An 18,285-nucleotide genomic window follows, 5' to 3' on the forward strand; every position below is an offset into this window, starting at 1 on the left:
GTCTGAGATTTTTTCTTTTTCTGGGATGAATGTTTTTTTAAATGAAAAATTTAAAACGACAAAGAGCTTTTTAGTAATTAGGGAGTGAGTAATGTATGTTTGCTTATACCGCCTTTTTATTAGGTTTTGTTTCTGGTGTGTAGTGCACAGTATTTTTGATAAATAAGGTGCATTAATTTCCCTTTGAAGCTGTCAAAGATCGGGATACGTTTACTCTGAAAACATCGAAGAAGTCTGGAAACATTTAATTTAAGCATAAAATAAACAGTGCTCGACTTCTTTTACATACACTTAGGAAGAGTTTTGTAGTTGATGGTAAATACAGTATGCAAAGATATAAATAGAGTGATATACTCAATCTGCATCTGCAGGAAGCCTCGCAGTTACAGTCCATGTGTTAACCTTCACACGTGGCACCCTTGCAGTGAAATAACCAACGTCAGTATCAGCATTTACAGAGGAAATTATGAAGATGTGATTATTTCACTTCTGTCCATCGATATGCAACATAATTACGAGAATGTGGAATAAATGGAAATTAAAGCCTGTTTGTACAATAAATAATGTTTTGTGTTGAGGGCAGAGGTCCAAATGCAGAGTCAGTGATGAGTGTGTGAAAGACTCAAGTTGTTTATTAGTCATTCAGGAAGAGATGCTTTTCTGCGCTGCAGGAAGTGGAACTGATGTGTGTCATATTGGGTGTTGTTTTGGCAAACAGATAGTTAACAACAAAGGTCACCTTATTTGTGTGTGTGTGTGTGTGTGTGAGAGAGAGAGAGAGAGTAACAAACTTTTCCAGCATCTAGCACAGGAAGCCTGAATGTGTATGTGTAAGTTTGTATCTATTTGTGTGAATTCAGGCATTTGGTCATGTTTGTGAGCTGCTGAGCTTGATCGAGAGGAGCACATATACGCACGTCTGCGTACGAGTGTGTGTGAGACTGTTTGTGCGTGCCATTGTATTTAGCCTGTAATCTTGCATCAGTGAGTGTGCCTGATCCTGTGCCAGCCTTTTAATTTCTCTCATTTTGGGCATATCTTGCCATGGCAGATTATTCCAATTAAATTGTCTTTTTGTACAAATGTGTGTGTGTGTGTGTGTGTGTGTGTGTGTGTGTGTGTGTGTGTGTGTGAGTGTGTGTGTGTGTGTGTGTGTGTGAGTATCAGTGTGACATTGACAAAAGACGACTGTGAAAGACTGAGACATCGAGAAAGGGGGAGAGGGGAGAGAAAAAGAGAGGGGGGGCCAGCGAGTGCTAGAATGACAGTGGAAATTCCCAGTGACTATACAAGAACGGCCTATCTGAGCAAACATCCTAAGAGCCACATGCTCCAGCCTCTTTCTCTCTTTCATGTTGTTGGGTGACCTCACGCAGGCCACTGCCAGGCTTCTAGCTCCCGATGAAAGTCAGGAAAAATAAATGCTCGTTCCCAAGTTGATCACATGGCATCAAGTCTGTAACACTTGTCGTGAGAAAGCGGCCCCGTCGCACGTCGAAGTAGCTGAAGCGAGTATAGCAGAGATCTGTGTGCGACTCGAGTGCATTTATGTGTGCATTTAAAATTGACGAGATGAAGGCCTCATTGAAGACTTGTTCCTTCTTTTTTCTTTCTTTCTTTCTTTGCTGACCTTTTCTTTTAAATCACGCTCACTCAGACCTAACCAGAGTAAACATAGCTCTCAGACATGCTTGACCAGGATTACCTAGGCAGCGATCGCTCATAATCATCACAGTTTAAATCAGCTGGTATCATTAGTAATAAGCTAACTATTAAAAGGTCTTGAGAAGAATAAAAAGAGTGTTTGAGTAGGATTCAGACTGTTTTTGTTTGAGATGCCCTTCGAGTTTATATGTGTGTGTGTATATAAACCCCCTGATGAAGTCTTATCCTGGAGTTTTTTAGGTTAAATATGCCCATCCTGTGAGAGTAAAGGCATTTACAGAGACTGCCTTGGAGTGCTTTGATTATTAGTCTATAGGAGATTATTGATATTTAAAACAAAACCCACCATGTCCTTCATTTTAGTTGTTTTGAAATGTTGTCATTAATGTTATAATCGAGATTTTGTGTTTTGAGTGCACACACTCTGCAGGGATGTGGTGATATGTCGTCCTAAAATAACTAACGCTGTATCGGCAAAAAGATGACATTTACCGATGTCAGTGGCCGATGTTGTGTCACTGAGCTCACTTGTCACATCTGTATTCTGTTGAATAAATGTTCAAAGATAATATGATGATAAGCAGCTATTTATTTATAATTAAAATGCCTTTGTTCCTTTTTTGAGGTAATAAATATCAAAAACACAATACACAAAAAGAAGACAAATATTTTTATCGGCTGCCATACAAACTGTTATCTAAATCTTTGGTATCGGCCCACAGTTTTAGAAAACAGTGCATCCTTAAACTCTCGTTTATACACGTACGCTTTATGGACCAAAGTACGCCTACACATCAGGGCCCATTAATGCTCGACGTTGTTGCCCTCGCAAACAGAGCTGGACCACAAAAGTGACGTCACGTTGATGTCATTTCAGCCGGTCCTGCACTTCTTGATTTTTACGTTTTTTTGAAAGCCTTGCTGTCATCGAGTCAGCGCAGTGTTGGCGACTTTTACGCACAATGCACTTGCCAACCCTGCTCTGTACCTTTGCAAGAATACCACCTAACATTTAATGTCAAATTATCTACGTGGAAGAAATTTCATGAGCTGACCGGTTACAGTGCCCATCTTTTTGAGTTTATACACCTGTGGTAGCAGGAAAACCTGATTCCAGATTAAGATTAAGTACTTTTGTCCTTGTTGTTTATGTAGTTTATCTCGAATCAGGCATAAACTAGGAGAGTGAACAGACTTCAGATATTGAGCCAATGTGATAGCCAACATACTCTTAATCGTCATTTTTGTTCTCTGCACTTCTTGGTTATGAATATAATAAATGACCACTTGTCTTCTGCACCTCTTTTTTTCTTTTCAGATTCCAGTACAGAGGGAACAGAAAAAACGGGCAAAAGAAAAAGTGTCGGAAAACAAGGAGTGCTTTGGAAGTAGAAAAAAAAGGAAACGCCGTGCAATCTGCAGGACTTGGTGAGCAGTGAAGAAAAGATGAGGCCATTAAAGAAACACAGAGGGCGTTCTCCCCCGTTAACTAGAGGCAGAGGGGGGAGGAGGAGAGGGGGCTCTCAGCCTCCCCAAGAAAAGGACCCCAGAAGAGTCAAGAGGGAGACTCTTGTCAAAACCACACAAAGCACCCCTTCCAAACGCAAACACGGCCAACCCAACTCTGACAAGGAACCAATCACAAATAGCAATACCCCCATGAGGGAGGAGCCTACTGAACTGAGGAAACCTGTGGAGTCAGCTGAGAATGGTGGAAAGCAAGCAGAAGAAAAGACAGAAAAGGAGAAGATAGCGGGCACAAATGGAAACAGTACTATGCCCGCTGATTCTGTAGCATTTCCTACCTCTGCCCCAGCGCCACTCACCACAGCTACACCCTCTATAGCCACCAGTCACAGCCCCAGTTTAGGCTCAGTTTCTAGTAGGAAAACAGCCACGTTTAAGGCTCGTGTACCCAAAAAAAAATACACATATGAGCACTTTGCCAACAGTGCAAGTGTTACATCTACCATTCCTACCTCCAGCCCTGCTCTCGTAAATAACAGTTACTGCAATATCAACAGCAAAGTTAGTGATAGTGTTAATAGTCCCAATAACCATTTCAAGACTAGTAACAGTGTTAGTAATAGCATTAATAAAAGCACTAACAGTAGTACTAATAGTAACGCTACAAGTGGTATTAATAACATGAGCAGTAACAGTTGTGATGGGAGCCATACTACTTTTATCAATAGCAGTAATAGCATAAGTAACAGTTGCTCAGGTAATCAGCCATCAGTGCTAACTGTGGACAGTAAAGCTACAGAAGCAAACCATTTTGTCTCCATGGAGGATAAAACCCTCAGGACAGCAGATTCCCAGGAAAAAGCGTCCCAGTCTGGGGAAAATGAGCCTGAGGGGGCCCCGAACTCTGTGCGCTCCTCCTCCACGGATACAGCTAGTGAGCACTCGGCTGACCTGGATGTGATGGAAGCATCAGGACCAAGTCTTCATCAGAAGAACTACCACATCCCAGCTCCTCTACACAACTTACACCCTAAAGAGCCCAATCTGTCAGAGGGGCTAGCTGAAGCTCTGGCCAAAGGCATGAAGAACCAGAGAGTCCTGGCTCGCTGTGTCACAAGCGGTGGTGAGGCTGTGAATAGTGGACACTCACGCCCCCCGTCACATATTTTTAGACCAGGGGTGGTGCGTAGGGTGTGTGGGGGTACTGTCGAAGTTCAGCTCCAAGGAGAGGAGACCCTTGTAAAATATCCATTTCATAGTGGAAGTACAATGACGTCGTCAGGGACTGAGAGCACTGTGGATTTTATTTTAGATGCCCCCCCACCTGGCATGACACCTGTAGCTGTTGGGACCCAAGTGTGTGTGCCGTTTGGTGGGGAGGAAGGAGATTCTCTGTTGTACAGAGAGGGGATTGTTACTGAGGTGGACCCACACCCTGGTGTCTCATTTCCTTACCAGGTGCTCCTGAGTGAAAAAAAAGAAACTCTGGGTGGAGGGGCAATAGAGGAGAAAGAGAAAAGGAGCACAAGCAGCCAGGCTGTGTGGGTGTCCCGACAGAGCCTGAGATTACTCACTCCTCCTTGGGAGGTCTCACATTTAGATGGTGGGAGAGCAAAGGAGAGAGAGCGGGAGAGGGAACGGGAAGAGAGACAGCGGCGGGAGGAGATGGAGGTCGAGAGAGAGGTTTGCCAGCTGAGTATTGGAATGGGAGTGTTGGGAGGTGGAGTAAGGCTGGGTCATGGTTTTTCACATGGCGGGGTCATAGGAGGACATAACTATGGAACTGTACATCCACCCACAAATTCCTCCACTGGGACTTCTAGTGCCGTTACCAGCACAGGTCACGGATGCAGCGATAATTACTCTGATCAAGAAAGACAGAAAGAGCCAAACACACCAGAAGAAGATGTTGAGGTGTCTCGTTTTACACACACCGTTAGTCATAAGACAAATCCTGCAACCTCTCAGCACAACAGCATCCTCTGCAAGTCCAGCGGCTATCCTCCCTCCTCCCCCCACCTCTCTGTGGTGAGAAGCTTGGGACCCCCACACCTCTCCACTGTAGCTAGTCCTCAGCCAACTCCATCCCCAGCCTTACTGGGGTCTGAAATGAACAACACCACTTTAAACCTACCTCCATCCAAAACCACTCCTACTCAGACCCTTACTCCTACTTCTGGTGGGGGGTCCTCCTCTACCTCCTCACGCTCAAGGACGCCCCTTTCATTGGCTCAGCAGAAATACAAAAAGGGTGATGTTGTCTGCACACCTAATGGTATCCGTAAGAAGTTCAATGGTAAGCAGTGGAGGAGGCTGTGCTCCAGGGAGGGTTGTATGAAGGAGTCTCAGCGCCGAGGATACTGCTCTAGACACCTGTCCATGAGGACCAAAGAGATGGAGGCTGCAGGTGCAGAGAGGGGAGGAGGAGGAGGCAGCAGCTCAGGGACAGTCACCCCTTCTGACCTCCGGGGAAGAGCAAGCAGTGAGTTTGAGTGGGACGACACATCAAGAGAGAGCAGTGAGGCCAGCAGCAGAGGAGACTCCAGACCCCGACTGGTCCTCCCCTCCCTCCTCCCTCATGACCTGTCGTCACGGTTTGACTTTGATGAGTGTGAGGCTGCCACCATGCTGGTGTCATTAGGAAGCTCCCGCTCTGGCACCCCCTCCTTTTCTCCCATCTCCAACCAGTCACCCTTTTCCCCTGCCCCCTCTCCCTCGCCCTCTCCACTGTTCGGTTTCAGGCCGGCCAACTTCTCCCCGATTACGGCATCCCCGGTCCTGCAACATCGGAGGCACAGACAGCCCAGTGGCACGGGGGGAGGAGGGGGAGGGGGCAGTAAGGCATCATCCACATCTGGAGGAGAAAGGGAGAGACACACTTCAGGCGTCCAACCCACCTTACAGAGTAACCTTACGTTTACAGTCCCCATGAGCCCCAGTAAGCGAAAGCCAGATGCACCTCTTCCACCACCCCTGCCCTCACATCACCATGATTACACACCCAAAACAGAGCTGGATCCTGGCGACCATAACAGCTCTTTCAGAGTGCTGTCACCCCAAACGCCAGCTTTGCATTCCCGCACACACACTCCCACCTTCTCCCGACCCAGAGGAGTGACCACTCCCTCCTCCAGCAGGCCCCCTTCTTCCACTGCTGTCTCCCCTCCTCCTCTTCTGGTGTCCCCAACTCCTCCTTCTCCTCTCACTACTGACGGAGGGCCTCGTCGTGTGGTCCCTGTTTCCCAACAGGCCTTGCGGGACTCTCCTGTTATTGTGAGGAATCCCGAAGTCCCACTGGCAAAATTTACAGAGTGTCCCCTGGGAAGAGGAGGAGGAGGAGTAGGTGGTGTTGGAAATGAGGGAGGGAAGGAAAACAGTTTGTCTAAAGACATCACCCAAACCCACCTGACTACTCAGCCAGTTTCTGGCCTCCAGGTTCCTGTCCCAATTAACGCTGCTGCAGCCGCAGTACCTAATGGCACTGTCCTCTTACGGAGCCCAGCCCAAACTCTGGTGCTCGTGTCCCCAACACCTTCCTCCTTGCCCACCGCTGACACCCCTGCTACTGCGCTGCAGGCCCTGTCAGTTACTGTCAGCACAACCGTCACAGTTCCTGCTCCAAGTAGCACGGACAGCTGTGGGGAACGAGAAGAGAACAGGGGCGCAGGGTTTGGTGGTGAGGTCCAGCAGCCAGTTCCCTGTCACCCTTCCCCCACAGCTCTGCTGCCCCTGATCCTGCCAGCGGAAAGTCTTCACCCCGTCCCACGCAAGGACATCATCATGGGACGTCCAGGCACAGGTGAGAATTGGCGCAGATGTGTGGGTGTATTTTGTGTGTGAGGGAATAAGAAAAAGTAAGGGAAAGAGACATAAACTGCAAAATGCAGTTATTTCAACAATAGGAGGAAAAGAGATATGCGGATTAAATATGTTAATATTATCATTTAAGTTCAAGTCAATCATAAAGATACAGATTTATAGATTATTATTCAGTGAAAATAAACTGAAAAATGTTGTTTTATACTTTCTGCATGTTTCAAAATTCAAAGGTTAAGAGTTTAGACTTTCTTTAAAGGATATGTTGTGGTTTTCTAAATACAAATCACTTGAGTTAAACTTTATTCCAGCTTGATTCATATAATTCCTTCTCTGTATTTACAGTAAGAAAATTAACAAAATAGTATCCTATAGTTTTATTTTACTTAACAACCTTAGTATGATTTTTTTTTCTTGCAACCCTAGTATTGTGATGAACTCTCAATGCATAATTAGCACCATTTAGTTTAAATTTGTTTACACATTTTCAGTAAAATTATTTTTTTTTCTAATTCTCTCACTCTTTAAAAGGTATTCTTTTTAATCTGTGTGATTCTGTAGCATCAGTTGCTGACACACACAGAAAACGTGTCGGCTGTGAATGGCCAGAGATGTGTTGTATACTGACGTTGAACCAGCATTTTGCAACCAGAACCCAATAATTATTTCACACAGAAAATGAGACTTGCAGTGAATGTGAAGCTAAATCTTGTGAAAAGTGATGATAGAATTTTTTTTGCATTATCTAGAATTCAGCTGAAACTGCTGCAAACACACACGCTCTCTCTCTCTCTCGCTCTCTCTCTCTCTCTCACACACACACACACACTGATTGAAATATACATTTATTTAAAATCTGTAATTCCAAAATTACATTCGTCTGTCAATTCTAATAGTAAATTGAAACGAAATAGCTTTGTATTTTGTATGTGTCTCTTCCTGTATATGTACGATATATATGTATATGCATATATAATCTATTTTTTCTATTTCGTTCATCTGAACAATCATCCATAAATCGATCATATTTCTTTTGAACAATGCTGCATAATGTTTTTCTGGTTTACATCATAACGTCCCACTCTCATAATCTGAGAGCAGATGACTGCCATGGTGCATTAGAGGGTTAGATTCACATGGACGTGCCACAACCTGGGTGTGCTGCTGCCCAGTGAAAGGAGCTCCTGTTAGCCATCATGCTGTTGTCCCATATGGCTATCTCGATTTGTCTGTCCACCATCCTCACTTCTGCTGGTAACACTAAACTAAGTGCTAAAGCTGGTCACATGATCCGTGTAAGCTCTGGAGCGAGCACATATGAAACACCAGGTCAGGACTAGACTTGTTCCAGGAGTCACTGCTGATGACTATAAATTCACTACGGTCACTAAAATCACTAGTCAGCACTCAGTGCAGGTAATGAACTCTGATCCTTTGTGGTACCTCTAAGCAAAGGGAGTTTGGTGTATTTTCTAGCGTGTTTTACATGCTGTATGATAATTGCATGTTGCACACAGACATTGTTATGAGAATAGGGAAATTAGCAAAAACAATATTTAAATTGTTCTTGGTTTGGATTTCGCTTGCAAATGCGAATAGGGCAAAAATAATTTCTGTGTGCTAATGTTAGAAAAATGCAAAAGAAGCTCATGGACACATGTGGTTCGCTGTTCTTGTGAGGTCTATAAGGAATAAACTCTATGTCATACAGGATTAGTGTGGTTTGTACCAGAAAGTGTTATATTCCCAGTCATAGACAGAAACTTTAAGTTATACCTCGCTAAAGCCAGGATACAGCACAACAGCACTGATTTGTTTGATTAAAAAGGTATACAAAAGAACGGGGAGAAATAAATGTTGTCACAAGCTGCACACGACATTAACAATTAAAAGCGGGTATGGAGCATGTGGGCTCGATGAGCAGTATGTAGGCCAGTTATAGACTCTTTCCCCCAACTTGTCTTTTATTTAGTCTTTTAAAAAGAGAGAATGAGAATGAAGGAGGCCTCAGTAAAGACGGCAGAATCCTTTTTTTAAAAAAAGCTCAACTGAAATGCATGTTTTGTCTAATTGTTTCTCCTGTTTATTTTTATGAAAAACTCTGACCATTGTGCTTATTATAAGTGCACGTGTGATGTTGACTTCCTGACCCCAGCAGCTGTTATTCTAACTCACTACAAACTATTTCCACTAGCTCTTGCTGTGTGTATGTCCATGCGCTTGTTTGTTTAACAGTGACTCATGTAACAGTATAGCGAAACAAAGTGCGAGCAGCTTTTTTGGACAGGAGTACTGAGGTGGCTCGACTCTAATGTGTGTAGGATATACTCTGTAATTTTCAGTATGTTGTGTGGGAATATTATGGAGTATTATGGAGTACGTGTGTGTGCATACGTGTATGAGAAAGCATTATTCATCAGCTGTTGAAACTAAAAGCTTACTTTTCCGTTGTGTTATATATGGACACGTACTATCAGTAAGAGTAATTCACTTCACCGGGGCCTCTTGCCCTCACCACTGTTCAGACCTTCAGGAGTGTGACAGAGAAGTGGACAGGGAAGGGAGCGCTGTCATTTTGAGTGTACGGTTCGTCCTCAGATCCCCTTTTTTGCAGCTGAAGGGACGCCGGATGAATGAATAGGCTCTCTCTGTGTGAGTGCACGCACACTCGGCTGTGTGCGCGCGAGGATGTTTTCTGTAGAGTCAGAAAGGGTGTGTGAGCTTTTGCATATGGCCGTAGGAGAGTGTGAAATACAACAGGGAAAAAAGGTGCGCGTTTATGTGTGTGTGTGTGTGTGTGTGTGTGTGTGTGTGTGTGTGTGTGTGTGCACGCAATCACACGTTTTGCGTGTTTATAATTTGCAAGTACATGTAGGTGTTAGTGTATTCTCATCAGCTTGGAGAATACGAGCAGTTGGTGGAGTTTTTCAGATAATTTTAAATATTGTTTTGTGAATTTGTTATTATTAAAAAGGTGTCGGATAATTTTCCTGTTTGGAGTCATGGGGAATTGTTTCACAAACGCTAACAGGCACTCTAAACCCTTTGAAAAAAAATAATGTTGACACTCTTCAGCTTCTACTATATTAGCATGATAAGTATGTGAGTATTTGGGTGATAGTATTAGCAATGATGTGGAGTATCAGTATTGTTATAAATTAGCTTGTATTTATAGCAAACCATACTCACACCTGTTAATAAGGTGGCGGAAACATCCTCACTGAAATCCTCATCCTTATCGAAATTCTCATAGATGGGTTACTAACTCAGCAGTGACAACATGTTACAACTGTTTCACGCCCTGAAATGTTTTAGGCCATTAAAAGAAAATAATATGTTAAAAGCTACAGAAGATTAAAAAAACTTTAGATTGATTAGGACTGAACTAAAATTCTGCACCGTAAAAAAAAAAAAATCCTAAAAAAACAGTAACATTCCGGCAGCTGGGGCGCCAAAATAATACCATAAAATAACAGAAAATAACTTTCTCATGAAAATACGGTTATTTTCAGTAATGACAATACAGTTTGTTGCCCTAATTTTACATGGGATTTTGCCTTTTTCAAGTGCTTTTAAGCATTAAATTAGGAACATTTTAATATGATTAAACAATGAAATTACCTATAAACAAGGTCAATGAATGCGGCAATATGAATAATAATACTTAAATGTACAGAAATATACAGTTAACAGTTGGTTTAAATAGTAATGGATTGCATTCATATAGCGCTTTTTGAGACCCTCAAATTCCACTTTATAATTCCCCTCTGGCCATCACCAGTAGGTGGTAGGTGAAGTGTCTTGCCCAAGGACACAAGGACCGAGAGTGTCCGAGCCAGGGCTCGAACCGGCAACCTTCTGATTACAAGGCGAACTGCCAACTCTTGAGCCACGATCGTCCTAAACAACAATAATAATAATAATTATTTGATGTAAAAACAGTTTATAAGAATCATTTTATATATTTTTCCATAGCATTACATTTGAATTTAACAGTTCAATCTTCAAATAACGGACAACTAGTTGTGAGATTATGATACATTTGTGAATGTATTTTAACAATCTAAATATACATATGTACAGACAAATACATTTAAAAAACAAGAAAGTTATGTTTTATTACATTTACAGTGATTTTACATTAACTTACATTTGAAATGTAAAATCACAGTCTATTTATGTGAATTTAATGATATTCTAGAAGAACAGTACAAAACTGTAAAATACACAGTAAAATACTTTTACATTACTTTTTTACAGTGTGTGAAAAACCTGATACTTAAGCTGCCGCTACTATTAAATAATATCAAATCTAGCATCCCTTAGATCATTTACTCAAGTGTATAGTTAGTGTGTAAAAATAGAAACGATCAAAGGGACAATACATGCAATTACTTTATTGGTAATCAGTCCTGTCTTCTCTGCAGTATAATCCTGCACACACGCATCGGTAGGTTGTGTTTTCATTAATTCACTCTGAAATAACACAGCAACGCCCTGCCGCGGGTAAGCTGACACTGCGATGTACTTTTTAAGACGAAGCTGCATATGTTCCCTGTGTGTGTGCGTGTGTATGTGTGTGTGTTTCACCATCTATGAGGTGCTAATGAGGCTTTACATTGTCGTGTCTTTTTAAGCACCCCTGTAACTTCCTGCAACATAAAAACAACAACAACAACAAAAAGCTATTAAACAAACCGTCTGAAAAGGTAAAGGACAAGAGCCGCCTTCTTCTTCTTCTCCTTTTTTTTAAAATGGTGTCACATGTGTATTACATGCAGTGTGTCTGTGTGTGCGCACATCTATGAGACAGACTAACAAAGTGTCAATCACTGGGTACCGGATATGATGTGTGAGCGCTAAATGTCTGTTGCCATGGCAACAAAGCAAACATCACACTGATGTAGCTTGTACATAACACAGAATATTCACAAATAGAAAAGGCAGTCCCCCCCTTTTTCTGTGTGTGTGTGTGTGTGTGTGTGTGTGTGTGTGTGTGTGTGGCACGTGTGCTTGTGTCCCTTTTCTCTGAGAGAAGAAGAACTTCAGCAGGCTCACATGTTTTTACTCTCTAACGTGTTACTAACGGCTCCTTCTTTCTTACATCTCGGGCATCTTTAGTCAACATTCTCAGAAAATGGAAACAATCTAGGATAACTGGAGGGGGTTTCCTTTAATTCAGGCGTGTAAAACTCATTTTATTTTATGGGCCACATACAGACTAATCTGATCTCAAGTGTGCCAGACCAGTAAAACCACTGCATAATAAACTATGAAAATAAAGCCCTCCATATTGTTCCCTAGGTGTAAAGAAATGCTCTCAGAATACAGCAGCAGCTGCTTCCTCATCTTCTGCTGTTGTCTGTAATTTTGAAAGTTGTCTTAAAATCAGCAGAAAATACGTGACTTTTTATATTTAATGAAAGTTGTAGCCTTCTTTAGTGACGACTTTCATCAGTTCAGCTCTGAAGTCGGTGAAGAAGATGTTTATGGTGGGTTTTTTGTGTATTTGTTCTCTTGTGTCCAGATCACTAGTTCCTCTCTTCTCTATACGACCATGTAGTGAAACTACCTCTCTGTGCAGACTCATTGTAAGCATGAACGTTTTCTTAAAGAGCACCTTTAATTATTAGATTTATATTTGAATATTATTTATATGTCATTATTCCTCAGCATTTTTACCAAATCTTCATAATTCTTTGTCTCAGTGTCACATGCACACGCAGTTTGTGCAACATGGAGTAAACATGTCACACTCCCTTAAGAACACGTGAATACACTTTTTTGCACTGCTGTTCTGCACTTCGATGCATCTTTTTGACGTTCGCCCGCCTTCGTCTATCTCATTTTTGATTTTTTTTCTAAACAATTATGAGACTTTTTTTTTAACCCTTTGCTCCATCGCATTGCAGTGGCTTCGCTTCCCCTCCTTTTACACTTCGCTCTCTTCATCCTGGTCTACCCGGATACGGATACCCGGGAATAACATCCCCACTCCCTCCCGTCCCTGCTTTACGTAACGCTTAAAGCCCTGCATATCCTCCCTGGCCATGGCAACAACCACATCTGGATCACGCAGCCCATCTAGACTGGCACCAAAGCAAATGTGAAGCCCTCAAGACTTACCACAAAAGTCATGTGCAGTCATAATCCTGTTTCCTGATGGACTTTGGGGAGATTCTCAAAATGCATTGGTGCACTGGGAGTTTGTAGTCTGAGGTGGCTCCAAGACTTTGAATGCATGTAAAGTTAGAGCGATATTGAGATTTGTTACTGCTTCTTTAAGGTTTCTGTCAAACCCACATTCATTATTCTTTTCAGGTGCTCCTCATATGACAAAGTTTACAACGAGTTTGTAGTTTCCTTCACAATTTCTTCTCTGTCCTTCATCCCACTCTCCTCCTCTCCTTTCCCTTTGCATCTCTACTTCCACAGTCTATGCACTTGCTTTCTGGTTTGTTAGCCATTTATCTGCAGGCTAGTAGTGCCCCCAGATGGTCAGACACATACATTACAAGTTCCCTCACTCGGTTGATGGAGGGATCTGGGTCTTAACTTCGTGTTTCACATATTTTTCCTGCTGCTCATCATTTGATGTTGGTAGCAGTGTTAATGAGTCTTGTAGAGCCTTTTGCATTGATTCTATTCAATTCCCTAATGTGTGTCATTCATCAAAGTAATCACTGAACATAATCTGTAGTCACAGTTTTTGTTTTTTTTTTGTCTAACTTTCAATGAAACTGGAACAAAATGAGGAGCGAATCAAGCATCTTAAGAAAGCCCCCACAGAGCCGTCCCTCCTGGTATCCGTATGCCACATAACAGCGATTGGTTTATTTTAATGCAATAGGTGGTGATGGTCAGTAGTAGAGTTGTGACCGCGGGCGACATGGAGAACCTGTGCCCAACATAGCTGTTGCCATGGTAACTGCAAAAGACTGGTGGATCGAGTTATAATTGGACGGAGCAAAATGGTGGGTTGTGGGAGGGAGAGACAGAGGACAGGGGTGGAAGATGAATTAAGGGATGAGAGAGATGGGATGGGAAGAAGGAGCGAAGGTGGTGCTCCGCCTGCACAGTGCCAGTGTAGGTAAAGACGAGGAGGAGGAGGAGGAGGAGGAGGAGGAAAAGTTTCTCGTGTGATGTCACGAGGCGTTTGACAGATGTAATTGGGGGGTAAAGGCATGCACACATATGCACATGAAAAGCATGATGTCTGTGAGAAGAGACAGCACATGAAAGCTGCTGAACACCTACACAGATACTGCACCGCCAGCACAGCAGCAGGGAGAGATGGTGAAGCCAAGCTTTAGGGGAATTTCTCTTTTACTGTTTGTCTTCACACCTTCTATCTTAGTCTTACCAGTCTGCACCACTTATCTCTTGTTTTATGTGACTAAGTGCTAAAATTCTGTGGTTTCCCACCGTGTTGATTTCGCCTCCCTTGCATATGCAGCTTCTTGTGCACGCGATCAACTGATTTTCTTATCTGCACATCTTTTGCTCTAAAAAGGTATGACGGCCAGAAACCGTTAATCTACTTTTGTGCAAATACATGTGCAGTATTATTACAACACTAAGTGAACTGGAATTGTGCCGTACTCAGACCAGGATAAAGGAAAAACCCATTATTCCGCTCTGAATAATTGGTCAGTTGCAGTTCCAGTTATGTTTACCCAGGGTTGCAACCACTGAACAGCCACAGCAATCTTTCATCTCCACCCCTAACCCTCTTTCACTCTTTTTTCCTTTTCATTCTCTGAGCCAAGCTGTCCAGCATCCCCTCCTTAACACACCATGTTTGCTTGATTGACTTGTTGAGAGTGCAGTGCAGTTGATAAGCTTTAGTCTCTTAGTCTGTGTCAGTGATTAAAGTTTTGTATTTTCCAATTACATTTTATTTATGTTTCATTCTGAATGTTTTGAATTCAGGTCAGTTTCAGTTAGTTTCCAAAGTGGTTTTGCTTGTTTCAGTTTAGTTTTTACTGCTTAGTTTTAGTTCAGTTTTTGTTAGTTTTTCTATGTAATTTCTAGTGTTTTTAAAGATTATTATATTGGACGTGTGCCCCAGGGATAGGTATTATAATACAAGCCCAAGACTTTACAGAAATAGTTGATTTGGTCATGTAGACCAGCGGTCCCCGGGCCTCGGACCGGTACCGGTCCATGAGTCGTTTGGTACCGGGCCGCGAGGGTAGAGGCTCAGGTGTGAAATGTATGGTTTTCAGGGTTTTTATCGGTTTTCAGCGTTATTTTGTTATTGTTTTTATCGTTAACTCTGTTTTCCTGGGTCTTTTCACGTGTGTTATGAATAAATCTTCTTTTTCGGTACCAGTACTAGTTTTATTTTGTTGTATTTATCCGCGACACCTTAAAGGCCGGTCCGTGAAAATATTGTCGGGCATAAACCGGTCCGTGGCGCAAAAAAGGTTGGGGACCGCTGATGTAGACACTCTGATTCTAAATAAATGTGTCCATAAAATACTCGTCAAACAAGTTGTGCTTTTCAGATGTGACGAAAGACTAAAAGTAAGGAAATGTCCTCAATACCCTTGAGTTGCAAACATTTCCAAATACTCTTATAGAAGTGTAACCCAGGACTTAGAGGGTTAACTTTTTTACTACTAAGGGCAGCTGCTGCCAGTGTGTCTCTCAGCCTTATTGGTCAGGTCTCAAGCTCCCGATGTGCTGACTGGCTGCTGGTGATAAATTCAGTCCCTCCCAGTATTGTATTTGTCTTATGGAACCATTAAAAAGGTTGAGAAGCAGTTCTTGCCTCAGTGAGAATCCACATCACAAATACCCATCCTCTTTCTATCTGTCTCATCAGTATAATGTCTATAAAATCTATTTAAATGCTTCCCCTTTGTCTGCCCCATCTCAGGCCTCTCACACCCTTCCTCCTTTTGAAAGAAGTTCTGTTTTCACAAGTTGTTTTCTCTCCACCCCCCATACCTCCCCCCCCCCTCTCTCTCTCTGGCTCTCCTGCTGAAAATGACTCTCAGTCTATTTTTACCCTCTGGTCCTCTCCAATGTTAGTCTGTTCCACCCATTTTTTCCTCTCTTTCTAACCAGTCCTGCTCTCCTGTTTTCAATTCTCTTCTTCTTTTCTTTCACTTTTCCTCCTTGTCCCTGTGAGTGTTGCATCAGAACATTTTTAATTCTGTCTTGGAGGAGGCACATTTGCATGATGAAGAGATGGAAAATATTTGAAGAGCTTTTTATTGGGGAAAATTGCACCACTTGCCTCGTGGCTCTTGGCTGTGTTTCTGAAAGCAAACGTGTAGCATCACCAGAAAATGGTTATATGTATTTCAAATTCCTTTTTCGAATGATTTATATTTCTAACTTGTAATGACCCTGCATGCTTATCTAGGTTTATTGGGTGAGGGTATGCATTGCAATCTTGACCCCAAAGTCCTCATCAGAGTCCACCCCCTGTGCAGATTCCCTAGAGAGACCGAAGCAGCGTGACAGGTAAAGCGCAGATAGCACACTAGCGCCTCCCTGCATGTGTGGTCTTTTTGTGTATTAAAACTGGAGCCGAGCATTAGTAAGGGGGCGGAGCTTCTCTAAATTCTGTTAAGCTATCGGTTGGCCTACATCTGAGTGTCGGCGTTTGATACGCGCTTTCACCCACCACTCAAGGTTTACTACGACTCCTCCACCAATGAAAGAAAGAAGCACAAAAATACTCACTTTTGAGGCCTTACACGGACTCCAGCTCGTGTTCCCATATCGATACAGTGAAAATATTTATTAACTATTATTGAGTATTTTAAAGAAGCTTCGAGATTAGAGGGAGAAGAGGTTATAGTTGTAACGCCGGGTGTAATTTGCATATGACTGGCATTCCAGCGCACCCTTCCGCCAATCAGCGTGCGCGGCGGGTAGATGACGGTTCGACGCCAGGGCGAATAGCCGAATAGTATTCGCCCAGGGGGGGGCGGGACAAGGCTGGGCGAGGTTGACAGGACGAGAAGGGGAGGGGTACGAGTACAGGAGGTGTGTGGGGGGGGGCAAGCAGCCTAGTTTACAACAAGAGGAAGAGGAGGGAAAGAGAAAGAAAGGGCCAAGGCTTACGCGCGAGAGAGAGCGAATGAGGCAAAAATAAGGGAGTAAACTCGGGCTGGGAGGTGTGGAGATGTGATACAAGGACTTTTCTGGGCCAAAACAACACGAGTAACAGCAAGTAGTCAGCGGACTGGACGGTGTGCGCGCCGATGTCGTCCGCACGAAGTGGCTAGCTAACCTGCTGCAGACAGACCGACCTCTCAAACGGCTATCACCCAGCGTCGCGGGGTTTAAAGCCCCCACCTCCTTCCACCACCCCCCGCCGTGTTCTGGTCCTGTACTGGGGGGGGGGGGCATCTACAACCGGTCACTCTTTTGCTGCCTCGAAAGCTTGATTGAGGAGGAGTAAGAAAAATACAACAGCAACTGCGATTCATCTCACCCCCCTCCCCTCCTTCCTTTTCTCCTCGCTGACTTGAGCCAGGAGTCCTCACCGTGGTTGCTTTCATCGCTGTGTTGTAGTCTCATCAGTTGCTAGCTAACGTCAGGTTTGTGGCCAGATTCGTCAGGCAGGATAGGAACTGCTAAATCGGAGACAGTACAGGTGGTTTTCTCGGTAATCAAACTGATGGATAGCGGGATTGTGAGCGCAGGGTGATGGATGAATGCACCAGATTTACGGTAACGATGTCTTCTTATGAGTGGGAACAAATACAACTAGTTCGGTGTTTCTTTTATAGGTGTTAACTGAATTGCCTGGTTAAAACAGGTGGATATCGTAATCCCGAGGGGGGTGGGGGGCATATATCAGAGAAACAAGTTTCGGAGTAATGCACTTAACAGACAGTGTTATATTTGATGTCAGTACATTTGAAAATAGGATTTTATAGTTGCGACATGAAAATAATTGCGTTTCTTTTGCCCGTGTCTGTGCGGCGGGTGCACGACCAGGGGCGTTCCCGAGAGGTTGGTCCAATTTGGAGCGGTGCACTTGAGGCTCCGGTTATTGCAAGAGGCAGCTAAATTTGCCGTGATTTCTTTACACCCCCCCCCCCCCCTCTTTTTCTTTTAAAATGCCCGAATCAGCAAGTGTTGAAAGTCGGTGTTGAGGGAAACGGCGAACACTTGGACATTAAGCAGATTCACAGTAGTTGGAAATAGAAGAATCACTTGAGCTGTGATCAGCCCACTTTGCTTGTTGGAGCGCTGTTTTACCCTGATCGATACGGCGCTCTGTAGCTGTGCGAGTCCGGGACTTCATGTGCTTCTCAGTACCTGCCGAGCCCCACCTGCCCAAAACCGTGTAGTAGCGCAGAGCACGTT

The 18,285-nt window shown here is 43.4% G+C and overlaps 1 protein-coding gene across 7 annotated transcripts in view; it reads left to right on the forward strand.

Moving 5' to 3' along the window:
• cicb (capicua transcriptional repressor b) overlaps positions 1-18,285 on the forward strand; it is a 45,804-nt gene that overhangs the window by 9,507 nt on the left and 18,012 nt on the right. For 5 of the 7 annotated variants that reach the window (XM_082550545.1, XM_082550544.1, XM_082550546.1 and 2 more), the window contains one exon: positions 2,984-6,931. In XM_082550545.1, coding sequence (XP_082406671.1) covers positions 3,112-6,931 — 3,820 coding nt within the window. In that variant the 5' untranslated portion in view covers positions 2,984-3,111. Of the gene's footprint in view, positions 1-2,983; positions 6,932-16,966; positions 17,644-18,285 lie in introns of those variants that run through there. The other 2 variants (XM_082550547.1, XM_082550548.1) reach the window with 1 other exon arrangement.

The sequence above is a fragment of the Aulonocara stuartgranti genome (assembly GCF_965226115.1).
Source record: "Aulonocara stuartgranti genome assembly, chromosome: 11".
Lineage (NCBI taxonomy): Eukaryota > Metazoa > Chordata > Actinopteri > Cichliformes > Cichlidae > Aulonocara > Aulonocara stuartgranti.